Source organism: Lolium rigidum, chromosome 1 (assembly GCF_022539505.1).
Source record: "Lolium rigidum isolate FL_2022 chromosome 1, APGP_CSIRO_Lrig_0.1, whole genome shotgun sequence".
In the NCBI taxonomy this organism is placed as follows: Eukaryota; Viridiplantae; Streptophyta; class Magnoliopsida; order Poales; family Poaceae; genus Lolium; species Lolium rigidum.
The window spans coordinates 107,066,861-107,091,108 of NC_061508.1; the positions used below are offsets into that span (position 1 = coordinate 107,066,861).

The 24,248-nt window shown below is 47.5% G+C and overlaps 1 protein-coding gene across 1 annotated transcript; it reads right to left on the bottom strand.

The window, feature by feature from the left end:
- Positions 1-14,358: 14,358 nt before the first annotated feature.
- On the bottom strand, positions 14,359-18,201 carry LOC124679278 (peptidyl-prolyl cis-trans isomerase FKBP16-3, chloroplastic-like). Its single transcript, XM_047215070.1, has 6 exons — positions 17,818-18,201; positions 17,636-17,719; positions 17,481-17,530; positions 17,297-17,345; positions 14,797-14,871; positions 14,359-14,608 (listed from the first exon to the last, which is right to left on the bottom strand). Exons 1-6 carry the CDS (start codon positions 18,184-18,186, stop codon positions 14,495-14,497), a joined length of 741 nt encoding a protein of 246 aa, XP_047071026.1. The 5' UTR covers positions 18,187-18,201; the 3' UTR covers positions 14,359-14,494.
- Positions 18,202-24,248: the final 6,047 nt, after the last annotated feature.

Below are 24,248 nucleotides of genomic sequence, written 5' to 3' on the forward strand. Positions count from 1 at the left end.
CCTAAATCATCGGGGCTAGGTCACGCTTAGAGCGATTGCATCTCATACTTATGCATTATTGCATCCTTGCCAATCTTTTAAACATCGTCCTTACCGGACGATGATGCTATTTCAGAATTTGGAGTTATTGCGTATCGAAGACCTTGTCTGCATAATCTTGCAGTCAAGAAAGGCAAGTTCATCGCTTGCTCATGTCATTTGAGTATTTCTATCAAATTACTTGCAAAGTATTATGGTTATCACTATTGCATAAAAATCAAAACCACTACTTTCATAACTATGAATATGACTATGTGGTGGGCAATGGAACCATGGATTGTGTTGATATGGTGGAGGTTCCATTGCACGGGTTTATATCCATCTAGGATTAAACAACAAATGTCGCCAGTGATTCTTGTGCCGTAATACCCGTGTTAACCATAAGATCCGGAGTGGGACGGAGTAGTCAAAAGTGTTTCCACCTCTCGTTCATCAACGGATGCGCTTACCGTAGCAGCTTGTATCTGGCGGAACAACCGGAGGGTGGGGATCCCATTCTAATTCCCCACGGTAAAGCATTGCTTGCCGTAGAAGTTGTGTCTTGCGGAACAACCGGAGGGTGGGGATCCCATTCTAATTCCCCACGGTAATGCGGTCTATGATGGGTTGCAGCCTACCGGCGTAGGAGTGTATGGTAGAGCCCAAGACTCGTCGTCGTGGTCGTGGTCCACCCCGAAATTACGGGAATAATGGGAACGGCGTGGACCCGTGGTCGGGGCATGCAACAACGGGTGGGTGTTCGAGGTAGCGGAGGAACATGATTGGCTAGACCTTATACCGGGCCTCACACCATAGGAAGTGTGGACAGGAATGTACACTCGGTTGGCACCAAGGTTAAGATCTCTTATGGGTAAAGCAACACACCTCTCGCAGAGTGTAAAGAACCGTGACTCGTCACTCCCCGTTCCGGGATATGGAATCGCGAACGCGGCCGGAAAGGAGCTCCATGAAGTTCTAGTAAACCGGTGAAGGTCGACGGACATAGTTCTTCCGAATAAAAGCAACCTCTTGAAGAAATGATTATGAAAACCCGCATTGGTATTAGACTTTCCGGTCTAATGCTATAGCTAGTGCATTAAACACCTCTTTCCTATAATGAACTTGTTGAGTACGCTCGTACTCATCCCACTCTTAAATCCCCCGCTTAGATATGGAGGCATCAAGGGAGGAACTACAATACAACTCGAAGGCCGAGGAGTCAACAACTACTTCAAGGGACAGGACCCCGTCGGAAGAGTCAAATACTACATCCAACAAGGAGAAACCTAGATTAGCCATAGGAGGGAACTAGCTTCCTAAACATAGCTCCTATTTAGCTAGAATCTATTCATAGCCTCTATAGCTAGTTAAATACTCTACAAATAGAGTTCGTGATAAGACTAGACTACGAGTCGTTCTTCTGGAGTTTATTTGCAGTTTTACCTCATTGTAAAGTAGGAGGCTGTGATGATCTTATGTAACAGAGTCAATGCTGTAATTCTATAGACATGCCTTGGACCCGCATATGTTTCTGTTGTACCACTCTGAGCGATATAATACTAGTGGAACGGTGTTTCATTGGTGTTATATCAGACTTGCATACTACACCATGCAGTGGTATGCCGGGTCACCACACTACAACTGCTACTGCCCAGGAATTACAAGCCTATCAATATAAACTTGCTCGTATGAATAGGGACTTGGAAAAAGAAACAGCATCCTTAAATAGAAGGAAAGAGGCAGCATCTGCGTCAAGCAAAGCGTCGAGCAGAGCTCAGTCAACAATCAGGAACTTCGGGAGATAGTCACAGAGAGGCTCGGAGAAGGGCAATATCTAGGCTGCAAAATATACCTGAGGCAGAGAGAGGCAACATAATTCAAAATCTCGACATGTCTTTCATGTCGATTGATACAAGGGGAAATATCATCCCGAAAACGCCAGAAGCAGGATACATGGCAATGCAAGCTTACATCCTTGCGTCCAGACCACCCCCTGGGGACCCGAGAGAAGCATCGTTCAATATGGCAATGGCTGGAGTTGGAGTCATGGGAACAGCATTCACAGCCACACCTCCCGAAGGAACTGCAAGACAAAATAGTCCAAGACATACTGCTGCAGTGCAGGATCCACCAAGAACAAGTGAGGCAAGAGATACGGCGGCTCAAGCAAGGGTAGACAGAGGACGGCAAGAAAGAAGAGAACATCGACACTCACCAGAAATTGCCGATGAAGACCTATGCGGACTTCCGTGCTTTACGAGACGAGTCAGAAAAACTCGAGTACCAAAAGGGTTTAAGTTACCCGCAGCAGGATCCCGAGGATTGGCTCGTTGATTATCTTGAGATGGTGAAGCTGGTAGGAGGAACCAGAGCAACAGCCATGCAAAGCATCCAAGTCCACCTGAGTGGTGCAGCGAGATCTTGGATAAAGAAACTTCCCCGGGTTCCATCGATAGCTGGGGTAGTTTTGAAGATATTTTCGTAAAAAACTTCCGATCCACCTGCAAGAAACCTGCGTCATTGGAAGAGCTGAGGGCGTGCCGACAGAAACAGGACGAGTCGATGAGAAAATATATACAGAGGTGGAACATTATTAAAAACTCGGCAGAAGATATATCTGACGAAAGAGCAATAGATGCGTTTGTAGCAGGAATCCGACGGGCAGATTTCGTCGAGGATTTAGGGAGAACCAACCCCAAGACAATATCAAGCATCGATGGAGATAGCCAACAAGTGGGCAAATGGAGAAGACGCAATATATAACAAGCGACACAGGTCGCCAGAAGAGGACCGCAGTCGAAGTTTTCAAAATAGAAGGCGATTTTCCCGCCAGTTCTATAACAATGACGCTCCAGGCCACATATCAGCTGGTTTCCGAGGAAGTCCTGGAGGAAATAGTAGAGATAACTACCAAAGAAGTAATGAGCAACAAGGCGACAATAGAAGTGATTCTCGCAGTTTTAGGCAAAATAGTGGACCAAGGTTTCAAAGACCCTATGTATCCCCCGAGGAGATGATGAACGGACCGTGTCAGATGCACTTTTTCTCGATAGCAACGGAAAGAGACAGTCAGACATCTCCAAAAGATCGCCGCAACTTTCGGGCAATGTTGCGAGCCGCAGGAATCGCAAATGCCCAAGCAATGAATAGAAATCAACAGGGACCCAGGAGCGAGATACATCTCCCACCTCCTCCCGCGGTTACAGACGAGAATCGGAACCAGCTCAGAATAGCGGCAGCACCACAACCACCTCCGTATGTTGATCCAAATTCTAACGGCGCAGTCTTGATGATTCAGAAAGCTAGGCCATCTAACAGAGCGCGAAAGTAATTTCACGACAAGTATTTATGGCGTAAAAGATGCCTCCACCAACAAGTCGAGTACCTAAATTTGTCGGGACAGGATATCGGTTTTACAATCGCAGATCATCCGCAGCAGAGTTCCCCGACCTGGGCAGTCCGCACTTATTTTACCCGCAGTAATTGCGGGCTTCGACGTGTCGAGAGTTTTCATAGATGGTGGCAGCAGCTTAAACCTTATGTACGCAGATACACTAAGGAAGATGAATATATCCTTAGCAAATCTAGCGCCAACTGATACACGTTTTCACGGGATCACGCCAGAGAAACCAAGTTATCCATTGGGCAAGATTAATCTGGACGTTCAGTTTGGAACTCGAGAAAATTACAGGATAGAGAAGTTGGAGTTCAAAGTTGTGGATTTCCCGTCGCAATATCATGCTTTGTTGGGACGACCAGCATATGCTAGGTTTATGGCGGTACCTCACTATATGTACTTACTGTGGAGGTTGCCTGGACCCAAAGGACCAATCACAGTCAAAGGAAGCTTCGCGTTAGCTGACAAATGCGACAAAGACTTTCATCAACTGTCAGAAACCTTCGGGATGCAAGCAGAATATATGGCGCCAAGGCAAACTGACTATGGCGTTTTGCCAGACACAGGGAGGCCGCTCAGGGAACCAGCCTTTAACACAACGAAGGATTCAAAAGAAGTGCAGATCCACCCGACGGATCCAAAGAAAACGACATCCATTGCAACAAATATGGATCTCGCATAGGAAAGCGCGCTCGTCGAGTTCCTCCGTGAGCACTGGAAAATCTTTGCATGGTGTCCAGCCGACATGCCAGGAGTACCCGTGGAACTTGCCGAGCACCACCTCAACTTGGATCCTCTCGCGAGACCAATCGGACAACCCTTGCGGCGTTTTTCGGAACCAAACCGCAAAGCTATGCTATCGAAATAGATCGACTCAAGGATGCTGGTTTTATCAAAGAGATATCTACGTAAGCCACATGGGTAGCTAACCCAAGTGATGGTGCCGAAGAAACACACGAAAGTCCTTCACATGTGCGTCGACTTCACATGTCTCAACAAACACTGTCCTAAGGATCACTTTCCCCTCCCAAGGATCGATCAAATCATCGACTCCACAGCAGGGTGTGAATGTCTTTCCTTCTTGGACGCATACTCTGGTTATAACCAGATCAGACCGAAAGAAGATGATGAGGCTAAAACAAGCGTTCATAACACCTTACGGCGTGTTCTGCTACAAAACAATGCCCTTTGGTTTGAAAAACGCGGGAGCAACATATCAACGGATGATGCAGAAGTGCCTTGCAACACAAATCGGGAAAAATGTACAAGTCTACATCGATGATGTCGTGATAACATCAAAGAAGGGGTCAACACTGATCGAGGATTTGAAAGAAACCTTCGACAACCTTGACAAGTTTTGCCTCAAGTTGAACCCGACAAAGTGCTCCTTCGGCGTTCCTGCAGGAGAACTTCTTGGATTCTTAGTATCAGCAAGAGGGATTGAAGCTAATCCCGAAAAAATACAGGCCATCGTAACAATGAGGAAGCCAACAAAGTTGAAAGAAATACAACAGTTGACAGGGCGAGTCGCAGCCTTAAGCAGATTCGTCGCAAGGATGGGAGAAAAAGCACTACCGTTCTATGTGTTGATAAAACAAGGGGAGAAATTCCAGTGGAACGAAGAAGCCGATAGAGCTTTCGAGGATCTGAAACGCAAAATCTCGACACCACCAGTCTTGGTGGCGCCAAAGGAAAAGGAACCTCTCCTGTTGTACATAGCAACCACACCCCAAGTGGTTAGCACGGTTTTAGTTGTCGAAAGAGAAGAAGAAGGAAAGCTCCATGGAGTGCAAAGGCCAGTATATTTCATAAGTGAAGTATTATCGCCTTCAAAACAACGGTACCCTCAGTACCGGAAACTAGCATATGGAGTATTTACTACAGCAAGAAAATTGCGACACTATTTTTCGGCACACCCGATAATAGTGGTCAATGAAGCCCCTCTGTCAAATATATTGAACAACCCAGAAGCTACAAGTCGTGTCTCCATTTGGGGAATAGAACTTTCTCCTCGGGACATCACATATGAAAAAAGAAAGGCGATAAAATCACAGGTCTTACCGGATTTTGTTGCAGAGTGGATGGAGCTACAAAACACAGGACCTCCGTATTTGTCGAGAACCTGGACTATGAACTTCGACGGGTCCAAAAGGTTAGAAGGAGCTGGAGCAGGGGTGATATTGGTATCACCTGAAGGCGACAAACTGAAATACGTCTTACGGATGACGTTCCCAAACGCGTCTAACAATGAAGCAGAATATGAAGCTCTCATACACGGGATGAAGATGGCAAAGGCTTGCGGTGCAACCCGATTGAAAATTTTCGGCGACTCACAGTTGGTAGCATAGCAAGTTATGAATCAATGTGATGCAGTCAATGAGAGTATGATAGCATACAAGGAGATGTATAATGAGCTAGAAAAATTGTTTGATGGATGCGAGGTCAGCCACATCAGCAGATTGAGTAATGACGAAGCCGATGTCCTTGCAAACATCGGGTCACAATGTCTCGCAATTCCGCCAGGCGTGTTTTGGGAAGAAATAGCGGAGAGATCAACAAAGCCGAAGAAGATGCAGAAAAAAGCAAAAGAAGAAAAAACTTCGGCGTCTCTCAAAGAAACCGTGGAAGACGAAGAGGACCAAGAACTCGTGATGATGGTGGAAGTCCCTTGGATGCAAGCATACATATCGTATATCCTTAGGAAGGAAATACCCGACGATCCAGTGGCAGCAAGGCGAGTTATTCGACGATCCAAAGCTTTCACAATGGTCAAAGGGGAGTTATATAAGCGGAGTATTTCAGGCATCTTGCAAAGGTGTGTAACACCCGAAGAAGGAAGAATAATCCTAAAGGATGTGCATGAGGGAATATGTGGTCACCACGCAAGCAGTCGAGCTATTGCGGCCAAAGTTTTTCGGGCAGGATTCTACTGGTTGACAGCAATAGAGGATGCAAGAGAGATAGTACGAACTTGCGACGCGTGCCAGAGATTTGCCGCAAAACCGCACTCTCCGGCCGCAGAACTAATGCCAATACCATTGTCATGGCCCTTTTCCCAGTGGGGACTCGACATGGTAGGAAAGCTGCACAAAGCTTCGCCAGGAGGATATGAGTACCTGCTGGTTGCTGTCGACAAATTCACCAAGTGGGTAGAAGCAAAGCCAATAAATTCTCCAGATGCAGCATCAGCAATAAAGTTTGTGAAGGGCATCGTTTTTCGATTTGGAGTACCTCACAGCATCGTCACAGATAATGGCAACAACTTCACGTCGAAGGAGTTCAAGGCATACTGTGCCGAAGTAGGCATCAAATTGCACTTCGCATCGGTTGCACATCCCCGCACTAACGGGCAAGTCGAGAAAGCCAATGGTATCATCTCGCAATGGCATTAAAAAACGTCTGCTAGGACCGCTTGAAAAGGCTCGACACACCTGGCCAGAAGAATTGCCAAGTGTTCTGTGGAGCATCCGAACAACACCAAACACAGCGACACAGGAAACCCCGTTCTTCCTCGTCCACGGAGCTGAAGCCGTACTACCAATTGAAATAGAGCACGACTCTCCAAGAATAACAGAGTATGACGAAGAAACATCACGAAAAGCTCGGGAGGATGATATGGATGCACTCGATGAGGCTCGAGATGAAGTACTATCACGAGTTACCAAGTACCAGCAAGACCTGAAGAACTACCATAGTCGACGATTGCGGCCGAGGTCTTTCCAGGTCGGTGATTTAGTTCTTCGGCTCAACCAGCAAAGTACAGAGAAGCTCGAATCGCCATGGTTGGGACCTTACATCGTCACGGAAGTCATCGACGGAGGAGCGTACAGGATCAAGGACAAGAAGACAGGGGTTCCCGAGAAAACCCCCTGGAACGTGGCGCAGCTCAGGCGGTTCTATGCCTAGAGCCGAAAATATAGTCCTCTGTAAAAATACAATGTACTGAAACGCCCGCGAGTTTTCAGACGCACTCTTTTCCTTTTCGGGGCACCGAGTGGGGCCGGAAAGGTTTTTAATGAGGCGGGCTCGCGGTGCTGCAATATAATAAAGATAGTGGAGATATACTTCTTATTTTTCGACACGCTCGGGGGCTCAACCCCTTTAAGTCTCACAATACGTACAACATAGAAATATTTCGCCGTGGTACAATAATACCTCGCCAAACATAAAAATCAGAAGCCAACAACTATAAATATAGTGTACACGTCAAAAGTCGTATTGCTTTGGTCCAAGAACCTCGCAACAAAAATATAGACCCTCCATACTAAGACACTCGAGGACTTGAAACCCATCAATGAAAAAAATAAGGATGTATTATTACAACAGAAGGAAAAATCTTCAAGATGGAAAAAACAGTACAAGCTCTAGCCAGAAGGCACGGGGGCTCTAACAAAATAGAGCACTCTGCAATATCCGAAAAAAAATTCGGGAATAAAAAAGAAATAAAAAAAGATAGAGATACAAGGGTTCCAATATGGTACAAATCAGTCAAAGCCCAAGAATACTATCTACAGACAAGCCTCTGGTTGTTTTATGTTCAGCATAGGACCCCTTGATGAAGAATTCTGAGTCCATCCGAAGAAGCTCATCTATCATCGACTCGGCCACAGGAGCTACCATCTCATCGATTGCGTCAATATCATTTTTTCGCCGCGTTTTCTTCGCCAGGCAATTAGCAACAATCTTCGTCAGGTCTAATTTTGGATAACAAATATTTATCATAATCATGGCAAACCTTGCCCCAGCAGTCAATTGAGCTCGCACAAAATTGTGAATGCGGGGAGCATCTCTGAACACCTCCAACAATTCAGGAAGAGTTTTGGGAACCTCATTTCGAGGAAACAAAGTCCTGTAAACAAGGGTTAATGTTGTCGTGCAAAAATTGAGAAATTCGCGCACTTGGCAAGCACGATCTTGGAACCTGACAATCTGTTGAGTTCGTTCAGGAGTGGCCCAGAATAAACAGCCATGGTTAAGGGAAAGATTGACAAGAAGATTCGTTCTCTCGTTCACTCTTCGATCTTCGGCAGCAGCATCAAGAACCGAGCCTATTAAGCGACAAGGCAGGAAATTCGAAGTAAGACACAGAAAAACAAAGAGAAAACATTGTGAGGTCGGAAAAACATACCTAACATATCCGTGCTAGCCTCCAGCATTAGCTCGAGCATGCTATTTTCTCGGGTACTGGCTCCTTTTGCCTCTAGTACAGCAGCATCCCTGGCAGCCACAGCTTCTTTGGCTTGTTGGAGAGCAAGTCTCTCTTGTTCGGAAGCTTTCCGAGATTGTTCCATCATCGCCAGAGTTTGTTTCTTCATGGATTGAAGTTGCTGTCGAAGTTCTTGCAAATCTTCCGACAAATGTTTGCCCGAAGAACCTTCAAGGGGTATAGCATCGACTAATATTTTCTTCGAGAAGGAAGACGCAGGTGAAGCATCGGTAGAAGAAGGGTTGGTCGAGTAATTATCAAATATTAACTGGAAAAGAAAGTCCCAGGATCAATGGTGGTACCAAGAGGAATTTCATTGACTTCTAGAAAAGTTTACACAGACATTACAAAAGAAGTTCTTCAAAGGGACTAACAGGGTAATTGTCGCCAAGGCTAAAGTGGCGACAACGACAAAATAAATAGAGAAAGTAAAGAAAAAGCAAAGGCATTCAACTAGACCTCCGGCCTTGATGAGCTAGGAGTTGAAGACGGCTTGATCCCGAGATAGGCCAGGATTTTCTTCGTGTTGGGCTTGGCTGCCTTGATCAACGATTTCCATCTTGATTGTTCTATCTGCTCAGTGTCGCCTACCTTCATCCAGTCCACAGTTTGTTGACTGTCGGCGACCAAGGCAACAGTGTTCTCAACAGCAACCTTCATGTTCTCCTGACGCATCTTCAGCCCAAGATCCTCTGGTGGATTGAAATTCTTGGCAAGAGCAAGGAAAGTCTTCGGCTCCTCTTTCTTCGGGAAGAAGTAGGGGAACAACTTCGACAATCCCGCGTCAGCATTCATCACGCCTTCGCGAACTTCTAGGCCATGAAATTCCAGATAAGACAGTGCGTCCAGCAGAGGATCATTGGTGGGATTCTCAAGGTCAAAATCTTGGTTTGTTTGACCTGTCATAAAATTATATGTTAGTCGACAGCAAGTAAAAATAAAAAGCAAATCTTAAGAAAAAGAGAAGGGATCAAGAAAGTTACTGAGAAAGCGACGATTTTGTGTCTTCAAACGCTTGAGGATCCCCTTTTCACGGGTGTCTTGTGCGGCTTTGTGCTCGCTCAAAGCAGTCTCAGCATCATCAAGTTTCTTCTGCAGTTCTTCGATACTGGCAGCTTTTGCTTTGGCCTCATCAGCCTCTACTTTTGCTTGGCTAGCATCAAATTCGGCTTTCTTGCGAGCCGTTTCACTTTGCTCCAATTTCTGAGCAAGAGTGTCGGCAAGCTTATTGGCCTCTGCAAGTTTTTCTGCCAAAATAGAAAAGAACAGTCAAAATTGCGACAAAAAGAAGAGCAAGAGGATTAGAAACAGTGACAGCAAAAAAAGTTATTACCTTCAGTCCTGCTGGCGTATTCACGGTACCCAATGAATTGGGATCCAATGCGAATAAGCTCTTTGATCATGGGCTGTCAAAGGAGAACAGAGAAAAAATATCGGTACAAGAAAAATATGAAGGCACAAAAAGAAGTAAAGAGAGGAAATATAGATACTAGCAAGAAAGTCAAAAACTTACATCATCTAAGAGCAAATCAGAAGAGCTACCCAATTGAGGGGCAGGCTCGATGATCGTTTCAACCCTTGTCCTTTTTGGTGAAGGAGCAAGGGGGCTTGAAGGAGGAGTAGTGGTGACGACGTTTTGTTGAGGAGGCGAGGATTCTTCTCCTTCAACTAGCGTCTCCGAAACAAGTAAAGTATGTGACGTGCTCGTCCGAGGAGCCACGTCATGAGTTGGTACTTCTTCCTCGTCATCACTTCAATTAAAAGATCGACAGCATAAAAAGCAAGACGAGACAAAAAAAACTTTGACTACAACAAATATTGGAGAAACCAAGATGACTTACGAGCTGACAAGGGATGCGAGATATGGATCATAAGTTGCCTTCTGGTGCGAAGGATCAACTTCTTCGGCTTTAGAAGTGCCGGAGTCTTCGACGTCATTCCTCTTCCTTTTGCCTTTTGGAGAAACAGCGGGAGGAGGAGATTGTGCCGACGCAGTGCCTTCGGATGATCCTGCAGATTTTCGAGAATCCACGGGTTCATTCACAAAAGATGGAGCCTCTTGATTGTCATCAGTGATGACGGCCCTTTCTTCGACTTCTCCACCTTCAGGAAGAGGAGGAAGCGAGACAAGGTTTGGATGATTCTGTGCAAAATAAAACAGGGAGAGATGTCAAGAAAGAAGTTACAAAAAGATAGTAAAACAACAACAAGACAATAGACAAAAATTACCTTGGGAAGTGGATTGGCGGCGCTAAACGGCGTCACACGGCAAGAAGAAGGGACAGCATCTTTTTTGCTGAGTGATGAAATTTTTCGGACAAGTTTTTCTAAATCCTTGACCTCCAAATTCACCGACAGCCGATCTACGTCTTCATCGCCAGCATATTTCCAGAGAGGATATTTGCGAGCTTGAAGTGGTTGCACTCTAGTACTAAGAAAGTATGCAGTGATTTGGATACCTGATAATTCTTGGCCGCGAGTATTTTGCAACTCGTGGATACGAGTCATCAAGGTTTCTGTCGACGCCCTTTCTTTTTCGGTGGCCTCCGCGTCCCGAGAACGGCGGCGAAAGAGTTTTTCGGCGCCATCAAAAGGAGGAATGTTATCCTCCGCACATCCATGGTTTTCCTCCTGAATGTACAACCACTTCTTGCGCCATCCTTGAACTGAGTCAGGAAGCTTGACGTCGAAGTAGTCAACAGTGGGACGAACAGAAATTACAACGCCACCTATATTATAGGCGACATTGGGCGAGCCATTACGGCGACAGAAGAAAATGCGCTTCCATAGCGCCCAGTTAGGCTGGACGCCAAGGAAGGCCTCGCAAAGTGTGATGAAAATGGAGATGTGAAGAATGGAGTTTGGCGTGAGGTGGTGGAGTTGCAAACCGTAGACAAAAAGCAATCCACGAAGAAAAGGATGAATGGGGGCGGACAGACCGCGGATGAGGTGATCGACAAAACATACCCGGTACCCCATTGGAGGGGTTGGGTAGCTCTCCTCACTTGGGAAGCACAGCGCCTTGGATTTCTTGCTGATCCCCAGCTTCTTCAACAAGTTGATGTCTTGCGAGGAAATTTTCGACCTTTCCCACTCCGCCGCTCCAAGATCCGCAGCGGCCATGGAGGATTCCGGTGTGTTGTGCCTCGTCAAACGGCGCGGCGGCATCAACAATGGCGCAGGATTTGCAGTCTGGAGGTGAGGAGCTCAAGAGGTTGTGAATCGCAGGAGGAAATTTGCAGATGAGAGAAGGAGGACGGCGTGAGCAGAAGTGTCCGAGGAGGAAGAAGATGATCTTATGTAGGGGTGCGGTGAAACGACGGACCGTTGGATAAGGAAAATGTGTGACAGATGATAGCCACGTGGTAACAAGGGTAAAAAAGTAACTTAATGATGGAGAAGTTACGGTGCGTGCGCCAGAAAAAGCGGAGGACGTGTGTCCCCCACTTGCACGACGTGTCAAGGTAGTGGATCAATTGGGCCCGCATGGCAGCGAGAAAAGACTTGTCGCAAATTTTTGACTAGCAATCGTGGCTATCGTCGGCAATAACGTCACTTTGACAGAAGAAAAGTTCGGCTTAATAGCTGCATCAAATGGCGACATGAAAAAGTATTGGAGAGCTTTTGATCAAATACAAGTTTTTGAACAAATGCTCGGGGGCTACTTTGGAAAAATGAAGAGATCAAGAAAGACAAAATAGAAATGGTGTGAGCCTATGATCAAATACAAATATTTGTTCATAGCCTCGGGGGCTACTCCCATCGGGAGCGCTGTTCGCGCACCCGAGAAATTATAAAACTTCGGGAGAGAAAAAAAAATATAGCGGCATAAAGTGTGGAGCCTACAACCAAGTACAAGTCCTTGGCTGTAGCCTCGGGGGCTACTCCCATCGGGAACGCTGTTCGCGTGCCCGATGAAATTATAAAAAAAGAGAAGAGAAAAAGACAGAATGAAGAGAAGAAATATAAGAAAAGCAAGAGAGTATATTTCGAGTTATAAATAACTCTGCATATACTCCCATCGGGAGAGCAACATAAGTCATCTTTGACTCGATAAAATGTGCCATTCCATCAGCCGAATAAGCACTCGACAATATATTCTCAGAACGCCGAAGTTGCGATCAATTTCTGAATGCCGCAAAACTTTGCGAAGGTAAGACCCCAGATCTATTCTGTGAGGCGTGGCGCCGTCTCTGACGTCGGTTTGCTACTTTTATCCGTAGCAACAGATACGAAGAAAAATCCTAACGGACGCGTTAGGTACCCGATAAATATGACTGGGACTCGACAGAATGGTAAGACCTTAAGCGGCACCTGTCGAAGTTTACACCAGTATCCCGAAATCATGTCCAGGGACGTGATTTTGAAGTAGGTTTTTGCGGATTGCCACTAGAGCAGTTAACTAGTACCTGATCCGTTAGATGAACTAGCCCCAACTACCATTATCCCTGTACAATATAGAAATTTACATGAAGAAATATAGAAAAGTTTAAGTTGTTGAGTAAAAATAAACAGTGGAGATTTTCCCTGACTCTGCGATTCAAGCAAAATCTCGGGGGCTACTGACATAGGCATCCCAAATGGGCCTGCCAAAGATAGTACCCGGGGTTTATTGAAGGCCCATTACCCGAAGAATAAGAAGACTCGGAAGCCCAAGATAGTATTAAGGAAAGCTAGAGTTGTAATAGAAAGTCTTATTTGTAATCTTACAGGATGAGTTAGAAACTTTCCCGGACTTTGTAACTTGTACATCACGAATCCCTCGGCTCCGCCTCCTATATAAGGGGGAGTCGAGGGACGCAGAGATCATCGAATCATTGTTTGCAAACCCTAGTTTTCATATTCGTCGAGTACTTTTCGGCTGAAACCTTCGAGATCTACTTGCCCTCTACATCCAACTAAACCCTAGTCTACAATCCGTAGGCATTGGCAAGTTAATCCCTTGTCAACGAGCTAGATGGAGGAAGAAGAATGGCTTGGGTAGTGTGGTAGGTGAGAGGTTGGCTCTACTTTTGTATATCTGGTTTGCTAATTCTGTGGCGCACCGAGCACAGTGCGCCACAGAATACCTTATTTCTGTGGCGCACCCGGCACAGTGCGCCACATAATACCTTATTTTTGTGGCACACCGTGGAGCTGCGCCACAGAATAACTTATTTCTGTGGCGCACCTGGATCAGTGCGCCATAGAAAAAGTAAAACCAATGATTGGGGGTGACAGGGTGTGGGCCCCACCAAATTTTTGTGGCGCATGGTTCCCTGGTGCGCCACAAAATTAAGCTATTTCTGTGGCGCACCTTGCCTGGTGCGCCACAAAATAACTTTCTGACGAGGTTCCATCAAAAAATTAATCAAATATAGATAATGGAGAAGTATAACAAGTAATGTACAACCTCTGTTCACTAATATGAACGGATGGAGTACATTTTTTTGAAAAGGGGAAGCCCGGGCTCTGATGAGACCCAAACTTCCATTCCATGTCCTCTTGTTTTTTGCCTTTCATCTGTGGGATGACTTCACCATGACAACTGTCTTTCAGGCGTCTGAGGTGTTTTTTTTTTACTTCTGCACCTAGATTAAAACAAGTGATCTATTGAATGCCCCATGTTCCTTATTTTTGGTGAGTGATTCTGACTATTGCATTCTGAGAAACAGACCAAATCGCCCCATAAAACAGTGGACATAGAAGGGTTAGCACATATCTTTATGTGATTATATCACTGAGGCTAGCCATTCCATTCACCACCCAATGTTGCTATGTACTTGCCATATAATTTTCTGCCGGAAACAATTGTCACTCTACATACATGGTAATTCAAAAACAGTAAATGTTGGCTTCAGTTTCCTCCTGTAAAATGTTTGCTATAATTATTTTCACTCATCATCAAGACCTGGTATGAACAATAGGTTGACGTCGAATATGACGGGGCTGCTTGGGGCCACTCTTGGCCTTCCAGGAGCTGAAGTAAGGCCCTTAGGAAATGCCAACTGTTAAGATCAACAGAAATGAAAAATCATCACAACCTTTACCCAGAGTGAAGAAACAGTGACAGATCATGGGAGAAAAGGGTGAAGTTGTCATGCAAAACAGGCTAGCTTTTGTTTTGGTTTCTCCATTTTTTTATTTCGCGGTATCTGCATTGGTTTCTTAAACTCGGCGAGGCAATACTACTTACCGGACCGGGTATGTACAACCGACGCAATCCCCCAACTTTCATCGTCAGGAGCCCTTCATCGAGCCCCTTTATCACCTAGCATCACAAAAAAAAAAGGATAAAGTATGAACACCCGACACCATGCCAAACCTTTTAGTACTTGATTTGAAGCTGCAAACTGCATACAGCTTATTCGGATTTTCTAGCAAACCATGTTTCCTAGTTAAGTACTTAGATATACTCACTGAAGATGATAAAGATGAGTTAATTCAGTAAACTGCGGTATGAACCAGGATCATATGTGTTGCTGAATAAGCTGAGCTCACTGTACAGTTAAGCATGGATGGTACACTCAGGTCAATTTGTGGTGTAGGATTAGTCAATTTCAGTAGTAAGGGCATCTCCAGCGGCGCGACGCAAACGGTCGCTGAGCGACCATTTTCGTCCGCCGTGACCGGAGCCTGTTCCAGCGGGGCGACGCAAAGTGATCGGGCTGTCCGCGGAGACGCAAACCTGACCCAAATATGCGCCAGGTTTGCGTCTCCGCGGACGCTCGGCGGTCGCGCGGAGCGTCCTCCATTTCTTACCCGGTCCCGCATGTCAGGGACAGCGAAATCGACCGCTTCGATTTGCTTCTTTTTCCCCTTCTTTGCTGCCCTAGTGCGTCGCCACCACCCCAACCCCATCCGCCGCCGTCCGGCCGCAGCGCCGCAGTAGCCGCCGCCGGCTGCGTTCTTGCCGCGCGGGAGAGCAGGAGCATACTCGGGCTTGGCTCCGCCGCGTACCTGCCGGCTGTTTTCGGGCGAAACGCTCCCGGTTACGCCGCCCTTCCGCGCCTCCCACGACTTGTTCGGTCAATTGCGCCGGTAGGTTTCTACTCGTGTTTTCGGCGCTATTGTGCGCGGCCATTGATCCGCAGTTTGTACCCACGCAGATGGACATGTGGCAGATGTTGGACAAGTTCCGCGCGGAGGTCGTCGACTCCTCTTCCGACGAGGAGTCCGATGAGTCGACGCAGACATTGGCAACTACTGCGGCCTCCATGATCCACGAGTTCACCTCTAACCCGGGGCCGCAACACCGGGGCTCTGTGAAGGGGCGCTCCAAAAACCTGCCGCGCAACAGAGTGGAAGGGCAGGCCCGCCTCCACAAGGACTACTTCCACCTCACCAATCCGATCTTCCCGGAAAAATATTTCCGGCGCCGATACAGGATGTCAAGGGACATGTTCTTGGTCATTCTACGGGGCGTCAGAAACTACGACCCCTACTTTCAATGCAGGCGCGATGCAACAGGTGCGTTAGGCTTCACCTCCTACAAAAAATGCTCCGCGGCTATTCGCATGCTCTCATATGGAATGGCTGCGGATATATTCGATGAGTATCTTCGAATGGGTGAGAGCACCTGTCTTGAGGCCATGTACAGGTTTTGCCGCGCCGTGATTGCCGTGTTCGGAGAGTATTACTGTAGGGAGCCAACTGTTGAGGATACAAGGTGACTCCTGTCTATCAACGAGTCTAGAGACTTCCCAGGAATGATTGGCAACATAGATTGCATGCGCAGTGGAAAAATTATCCATTTGGATGGCAGGGTGCGTACAGCGGGCATGAGGAGGGAAGAACTGTCATTCTTGAAGCTGTCATATCTCAAGATTTATGGATTTGGCATTCATTCTTTGGCATCGCCGGTTCCAACAATGACATCAATGTGTTGCACCGATCACCGGTTTTCAACAGGCTCATGCAAGGTAAAGCTCCCCGGGTGAGCTATGAGATCAATGGAAATGCATATGAGAAGCCATATTATCTTGCTGATGGCATCTACCCTGACTGGGCCATATTGGTGAAGACTGTCCGTAATCCAAACTCCGAGAAGACGAGGAGGTTTGCCAAGATGCAAGAGGCTTGCAGGAAAGATGTGGAGCGCGGATTTGGTGTGCTCCAAGCTCGGTGGGCAATTGTCCGTCACCCGGCAAGAACATGGTCGCTGAAGACCATGCATGAGGTGATGAGATCATGCACAACATGATCGTTGAGAACGAGCGTCCTGATGGCCGCAATGAGAATCAATGGGATTTCCAAGGTGAGCTTGTTGCGCCACTTCCTGGAGCTTCATCTTGGCAGGACTATCTACATAGGAATGTAGAAGTCACTGACGAGAACGTCTCCAAACAGCTGCAAACGGATCTGATTGAGCATCAGTGGACATTGGCTGGCCATGAAGATCATGCCTAGAGAAATACTATCTTATTTTCATGTCGACTTTTAAATGTAATAACTATAACTTTGTTGATTTCCTTATTTTGTTGTTTGGAAACTTCATAAATTGATGCAAACGCGAAAATGCGTCGGCCCGCTGGAGCCACCCCTAGGTGCAAACGGACGCGCGGACAAAAACAATCTATCGAGCGTCCGCCGCGCGACGCAAACGGACATTTCGGATGTCCGAAATGCGTCGCGCCACTGGAGATGCCCTAACCTTTCAGAAGGGGATGTTACGCATCACAAGATTGTAGAAATACCTGCCCTGCGCCCACACGGAATATGTAGGGCTGGCCTTTCTCCAGTGAGCTGCACAGCACAGAAGGGCATGTCAAGAAGATGAAGAATCGACAGGGAGCACAAATTCTGTGGGTTTTGCAACTTCTGGCTGAAGTACTGAACATGCACGCTTAATGCACTGTCAAATGTTGATATATCTCTCACCTATCGAATATCTGCCCAGGTGGTACCATGGCGACACAATTTGCAGCAACCTACATGTATAAACGGTAATCAAAAAAGTTGTGGTCAAGCGCGTACACCTTTGCACGCAAGTGTGTTGCATTGTCGAGAAAGATAAGAACAAGTCGATCGAGCACCTGGAAACCGATGGGTGGACTCGGCCCTTGGCCGACTATGATATCCTTGTACTTCAGACCAGATTCAGTAGTCACCATAGGCACCTGAAAATGGCACAAGAAAGAAAAAAGCTTTTAAGGCCTAGTTTGGAATCCACGAAATTTGACAGCAAATAATTCAATCTCTGCAGGAATCAACGTACATTTTCGAGCTCCTTCACGCAGGCGTCGTCGCAGAGCTTGGGCTTCTCCTCCGGCGGCAGCCCGCCGGCGACGGCGTCGAGCGCGGCCTGCAGGCAGAGCGCAGACGACGACACCCCGAGAGCCACCGCGCCGATCATGCCCCTCCGGGTGCTGCCGCTGCTGCCATAGACGACGACGCTGCCGTCGTCAGCCCCTCCGCATTGCGCCGCGCTTCCTGTGGAAGCGTTGCAGCGGCATGGCGCCTCCGTGCAGCTCAGCGCCCTGCTATTGCTACCTCTGAAAGACGACGCCTTTCCGCCGGTGCGGAGCCACGCCCTGGAGGCGGAGCTCGGCGCTCGGAGGAGGAGCGGCGAGGCGGTGGCGGCCATGGAGAGGAGACAGAGGAGGCCCGTAGGTACGGAGGCGGGCGAGAGAAGAGGCAGAGTGGATAGAACGGAAGCCGCGGGCTCCGGTCTCCACCACTCGCTGCGCGCGCGCAACACCACGCATGACGCACCCGCGACGGGGATTGTCACTCACTGACCATTCAGCTTCGTCAAATCCACAGCGTTCCGCATTACTGATGTACTACGCATGCAAGTACAGAGTCAAAGCAGAGGTTTAGGGACTTAGATCATGTCTAGTAGAGCCCCTAAACCCCTAAATCTGTAAAAATAACCGCTTTTTTACAGTTTTTGACGAAAAAATCGCAAAGACTAGAACCCCTAAAACTGTAAAACTGTAAAAAATTTCCCAGGTCGGACCTGGGAATCCCTTCTTGGCCTGTAGAAACGAGGGTTGGGCAATCCAACCCGTCCCCGACCTGTAGTCGTCTCGGACACGCGCGGGAGGGAACATTCAGCTCGTTCCCCTCTTCCTCCCTCTTCCTCCCCCGATCCCGCCGCCGCCGCCCTCCAGCCCCCGCCGCGCCCGCCTCCTCCGCCCCGCCTCCGCCGCGTCCCGGCCTCCTCCGCTCCGCCGCGTCCCGGCCTCCTCCGCTCGGCCCTCCTCCGCCTGCCCCGCCGCGCCCCGCCCTCCTCCCGCTCGGCCCCCCTCCTGCCGCCTCCCGCCGCCGCCGCGTCCCGGCCTCCTCCGCCTGCCGCCGCGTCCCGGCCTCCTCCGCCTGCCCCGCCGCGCCCCGGCCTCCTCCGCATCGGCTCCTAGCCGCCGCCCCGGTCAAGGTTTGCCATAGTTCGGGGTCCGGCTCGGTTTTGGGACAAGAAAACCTTGGTGGACATCATGAAGTGTTGTGTGATTCTACACAACATGATCCTAGAAGATGAGAGGGGGTTAAACTTGCCTTGTTTCTATGACAATGTTGGCACACGTGTGCAACCGGAAAGAAACCCTTCTCGTGTAGAAGCTTTTCTTCAAGCACATCGTGAGATTGAAGATGCAGCCACTCATGGTCGTCTCCGTGATGATCTAGTCGAGCACCAAGTGGCAGCTTGGATGGGCAGCGCCGTGGCGCATGATTTACCTTTGTTCTATTTGATTCGAACAATTATTGTTGTATGGTCCAACATTGTTGTAACAATTTGAATGATTATTGTTTTATGTGCTCAAATGTACTATTTGGTGTTGTAATAATAACTAGAATGATTATTGTTTTATGCGAAATGTGATGATATTTGTGATATGTGAAATGATGATATGTGATGAAAACTGTGATATGGCATATGACAGTTTTAGAGGTTGGGGTTGAGCCAAAGACTAGAACCTCAAACTGCATTCTTTAGGGGTTTAGGGGTTCTACTCTTTACCCATGTTTTTCAACCTGTAAAAGTGCACAAAAATGGCTATTTCCAACCTGTAAAACTGCTATAGAGGTTTGAGGGTTTAGGGGCTCTACTAGACATGCTCTTAGAGCATCTCCACCAGTAACGGTTCCATAGGGCCGGTAGCGAAAATGGGCTAGCATCCGCCCCAAACGGCGCGGCCAATTTTCGAGCCCAATAGAATCGCCGCAACCCCGTGCCGGCCCCTTCGCTAAGAGTGCGGATCGGGCGCGCCGGCGCCTCACAGCACGTCTAAAAACGAGCGTGGGCTCCGCCTGGCAGCCAGACACACCGATTTCCCACCTCCTACACACACCCGAGCCGACTCCCACCCCTCTAGATCGCCACCGTCGCCGTCGCCGTCGCCATCGCCGCCGCGTCCCCTGCTTGCAATAGACACCGCCGACTGTCTAGTAACCCCCGTCCATCGACACGGCCGCCACCCCCTCAATCGGCGGCCGCTGTTTCGCCCGGAACAGAGCTCGCCGCCACCGCGATAGTATCGCCCCGCCCGCAAGGTTCGTCCGATTTCCGCGATGGACATCGACGACGAGGTGATGGTGCAGTTGTTCATGGAGGAGCAGAACGCTCAGGCTGTTCGGCGGCAACAGCAGCAGCTGATTCTGACGAACATGCTGCGCGTTCGCCAGCCTTTCTTCGTCGTGCCTCGGCACGGCGGCTCAAAGCCAGGCAAGAGGAGGAACATCAACCGGCATCGTGAAGCCGGCGCGATGCTGCTTGACACCGACTACTTCAACGACGACGCGACTCATTCGCCGAAGGAATTTCTGCGCCGGTTTAGGATGAACAAGGAGCTATTCTTGAAGATTGTCCACGGCGTCAGGGAGTACGACACGTACTTCATGTCCAAGAAAGTTTGCACAGGTTTATGGGGCTTCACCTCAATTCAGAAGTGCTGATGCAATGCGCTGTCTTGCATACGGAGCTCCTCCAGATACAGCCGATGACTACCTACGGATGACAGAATCGACATGTACAGAGACTCTCTACAGGTTCTGCCGAGCCGTCATAGCGGTGTTTGCTAAAGACTATTTGAGAGCACCAAGACAAGATGATACAGCTCGAATTCTGCAAAAGAATGCAGCAAGAGGGTTTCCTGGGATGCTCGGAAGCATTGACTGTATGCATTGGGGCTGTAAGAATTGCGCTTTTGCTTGGCAGGGGATTACAAGGGGCATACTGGTGAGTGCAGTGTCATTCTTGAGGCGGTGGCAGACTATGAGCTTTGGATTTGTCATGCATTTTTTGGCATGGCAGGAACAAACAATGATATCAATGTGCTGCTGCGCTCTCCGGTGTTTGCCAGGCTAGCTGAGGGACAAGCTCCTGCCGTGAACTTTGAGGTAAACGGCCACGCATACAACAAAGGTACTATCTAGCTGATGGTATCTACCCGACGCATGCTACATTTGTGAGGACAATTCCCTCTCCATCAAACGAGATGGAAGCCTATTTTGCAACATGCCAGGAAGCAGCACGCAAGGATGTTGAGCGTGCTTTTGGGGTGCTTCAGCAGCGTTTCGCCATTGTCAGATACCCTTCTCTCACTTGGTCTGAGGCACAGATGTGGGAGGTGATGAACGCCTGTGTGATCATCCACAACATGATCATTGAGAGCGAGCGCGACGCACCTGTGGGCTGTGCAGGATGGTCATCCATTTAATTATCAAGGGCCACTAGCTGAGGTAGAGCATGTATCCCAAGAATTTGTTGCTTTTCCTCATATGCACAATGAAATTCGAGATGCAGGTGTCCATGCACAGTTGAAGGCAGATCTAGCTGCGCATTTATGGGCGAGGAGAGGAGCAGCCAACAATGCATGATTTTATTTCTATTTGTTTGCATTTATGAATATTTTATGTACTATTTGTTTGTTGGGTTGTATGAATAATTTAAGTATTATTTGTTTGATTGATTGTATGAATAATTTAAGTACTATTTGTTTCATTGATTGTATGAATAATTTAATTCTATTTGTGTGATTGTATGAATAAAATGTGATTGATATGTTGTTTCAAAATATTGTAAAAAGAAAAAAAAATGGGGGCCTTGGGACGCGTCGGTGTGAGAACAACGTCACCAAATGGAGAATGCACTGCCGGCGCCCCCATACAGCAGTGCCGGCGCCCTGCCGGCGACTATTTGGGGGCTGTCGGTGGAGATGCTCTTAGGGCGGAAGTCACAGTGTATGCCGAAATTAGGATGTAAAAATTTACTATATCCATTAAAAATTTAGATAACTTGCTTGTCTTTCTCTATCCCTTCTCTCAAGCATCTCTGTTGTTGTGCGTCATGAAAAGTTGAGAAGAGAACATAGATTTTTAAAGCATATTCAACATGTTGTTAGCCTGGTGTGAGATTTTTATCGGCACTCTACACATTGTGGGACACTTTGCGATTTGACACCAAATCCATTTTTCAATATTATGGTATATTTGGCTTCTGGCACAACTGTTGCTGCTTTTAGGCTCAGTTTGGCACCTCAGTGTGTTTTTAAGACTAGATTATTACAAAAACATACTACCTCCGCTTCCATATTATAAGCTGTTTTAGCAAATTATTTTATTTTGCTACAACGGCTTATAATATGGAAGAGAGTGATATTATCTAAATGTTTGGGCATGCAATATTTTAGTTTCAGAGAAATACTCATGCTTTTATACTGCAGTATTAATTTTATAATATTTAGTCACAACCAAACATATCAAAGTATAATAAAACTAGGCGTGGCTAATCCTTTGTCAACCGATAATTAACCTAATTCTCAGGCAGGTGATGTCATCGAATATCAATTGCAACCTTCTCCCTCCTCTACGTATTATAAGACCACATGCTTTTTAAATTGTTAGAAATTATAAGCCCTTTCTTATTTATTGTCATCTCCCACTTTCCCTCTCTCTTCCGTCATGCATGTGAAATTATAGTTGCATGCAATAATTAATGAAGAAAAGTTATGGATATTCTTGGTCTTAGCGAATTGGTCCTTTGGCCTTATAATTCCTAACGGAATGAGTAAGGTGCAATTGATGCATAGCACGAATCAGGAAGCAATCTAATAGTTTGGGACAGTTGCAACCCCGTTTGCAACTCATGCTAGCATAAATCACGGTGCAATTTTATGGTTTAGAACTTAGAAGTCGACTAAGAATTAAGCTATCTTGAGAAACTGTAGTATTGTTGACATGCTTCAAAAATATTTTGCTACTAAACATAGTGCCCCCTCTCGCCCTAAATACATGTTGTAGGTTCAATAAATTTAGACGAATTTTAGTTTACATTTTACCTAAATTCAGGATAACTAGTTTCCAGGATGGAAGGGAATGGTTTTTTTCTTACGTGACGGAGGTTTAGCTAGCACGCTGGATCGAATTGGTTGGTTCCTGGAACCAGCCACTGCAGCCTATCACAGTGGACGGGACGGGAGCAGCCGAACTCTGAAGAGGAGGAACACTCTTAACACCATGCAGTAACCGTTTGCAACGACCTCACCTCGTGTTTATCATCGTGGAAACGTGAAGCTTCAGAGAATCGTCCTTGATAACCTTTATTTGTCTCTCTCTAGCAGTGGTCTCTGCTCGTGCGCACCTTGCTTCCGGGAAACCAGCAAAGGTCGTTCAGTAATCTATCTGCACATCGTCTGAACGTGCAGAAAACGGGAGTCAGTTAAGCTTAGCTAGCAGCATAAATCTATAGTGTCCGTAAGCACATGCTTGACCGCCGCAGCTCCGGCGGTGAGGAGGAAGAATAATACGATGACGACCCATATAGTATTTTGACTTGTTCATGCGGAGAACATAATGTCTGAATATAATATCGATGACTTTTCTCGTTTTCCACAGGCCACCAAGTACTGAAGTACACCTCTCTAGCTCACAGATTGCGGTCACGCACAAGCTGCACGCGCGCTGCTAGCTACTACCTGGTCAATGTTCCCCTCCCCTCAACTTTGATCGTTCCTGCGTTCCCCTGGTCAACACCAACGAATTCCTGGCGCACACCGTACGCTGCAAGAATTCCTGGCCCTGCCCAAAATCATATATATAGAGCACCAGCCAGGCCACCAACACCATATCAGAAGTTCAGACTTCAGACACACAAGAAAGACCGAAGAGCAAGCTCAGCGCAGAGCACAGCAGCACCATCTCGATCATACCAGTTCGCTTCTGCGATCAATCAACCCCGTTCTTTTTAATCTTTCCAATGGATTCATCGACGAGGCGCGCTCTTCTCGCGGTGGCGGCTATCGTCGTCCTCCTAGCGACGACGTGCTGCGTCGCCGATGCAGCGAGGCCGGCGCCGGCGGATGATCACGCGATCCAGCTGCCCCGCGCCGGTGGCGAGGTGGCGGCAGCGTACTACTACCCGGCGGTGGAGAAGGCCAGGGCGACGGTGGAGCTGCTCTTGGCGAGGTTGCCGGCCGGGCCCAGCCCCAAGGGACCCGGCCACTAGCTATCTAGGCACACGAGCAAGAGATCGAGTTCTTGCGATTCATCCCCATTCTTTTGTTCTTGCGTTTCTTTTTCCTCATGGGGAGGAGAGACGACTATTCATTCTTTCTTGACGAAAAGACCAACTTTTCTTTCGTTGTTTCGTTACATGTACTATACCGTATATACTGATACTTACTGGTGATAAGTGTAGAGAATTGGAGT

Bases quoted from the DNA above. Each gene is read 5' to 3' on its own strand.
- LOC124679278 (XM_047215070.1), bottom strand. From the start codon at position 18,186: ATGGCCGCCACCGCCTCGCCGCTCCTCCTCCGAGCGCCGAGCTCCGCC. The intron at 17,720-17,817 runs GTACGTTGATTC...TGCCATTTTCAG, and splicing joins GCGTGAAGGAGCTCGAAAAT to GTGCCTATGGTGACTACTGA. The intron at 17,531-17,635 runs GTGCTCGATCGA...TTATACATGTAG, and splicing joins GTCCACCCATCGGTTTCCAG to GTTGCTGCAAATTGTGTCGC.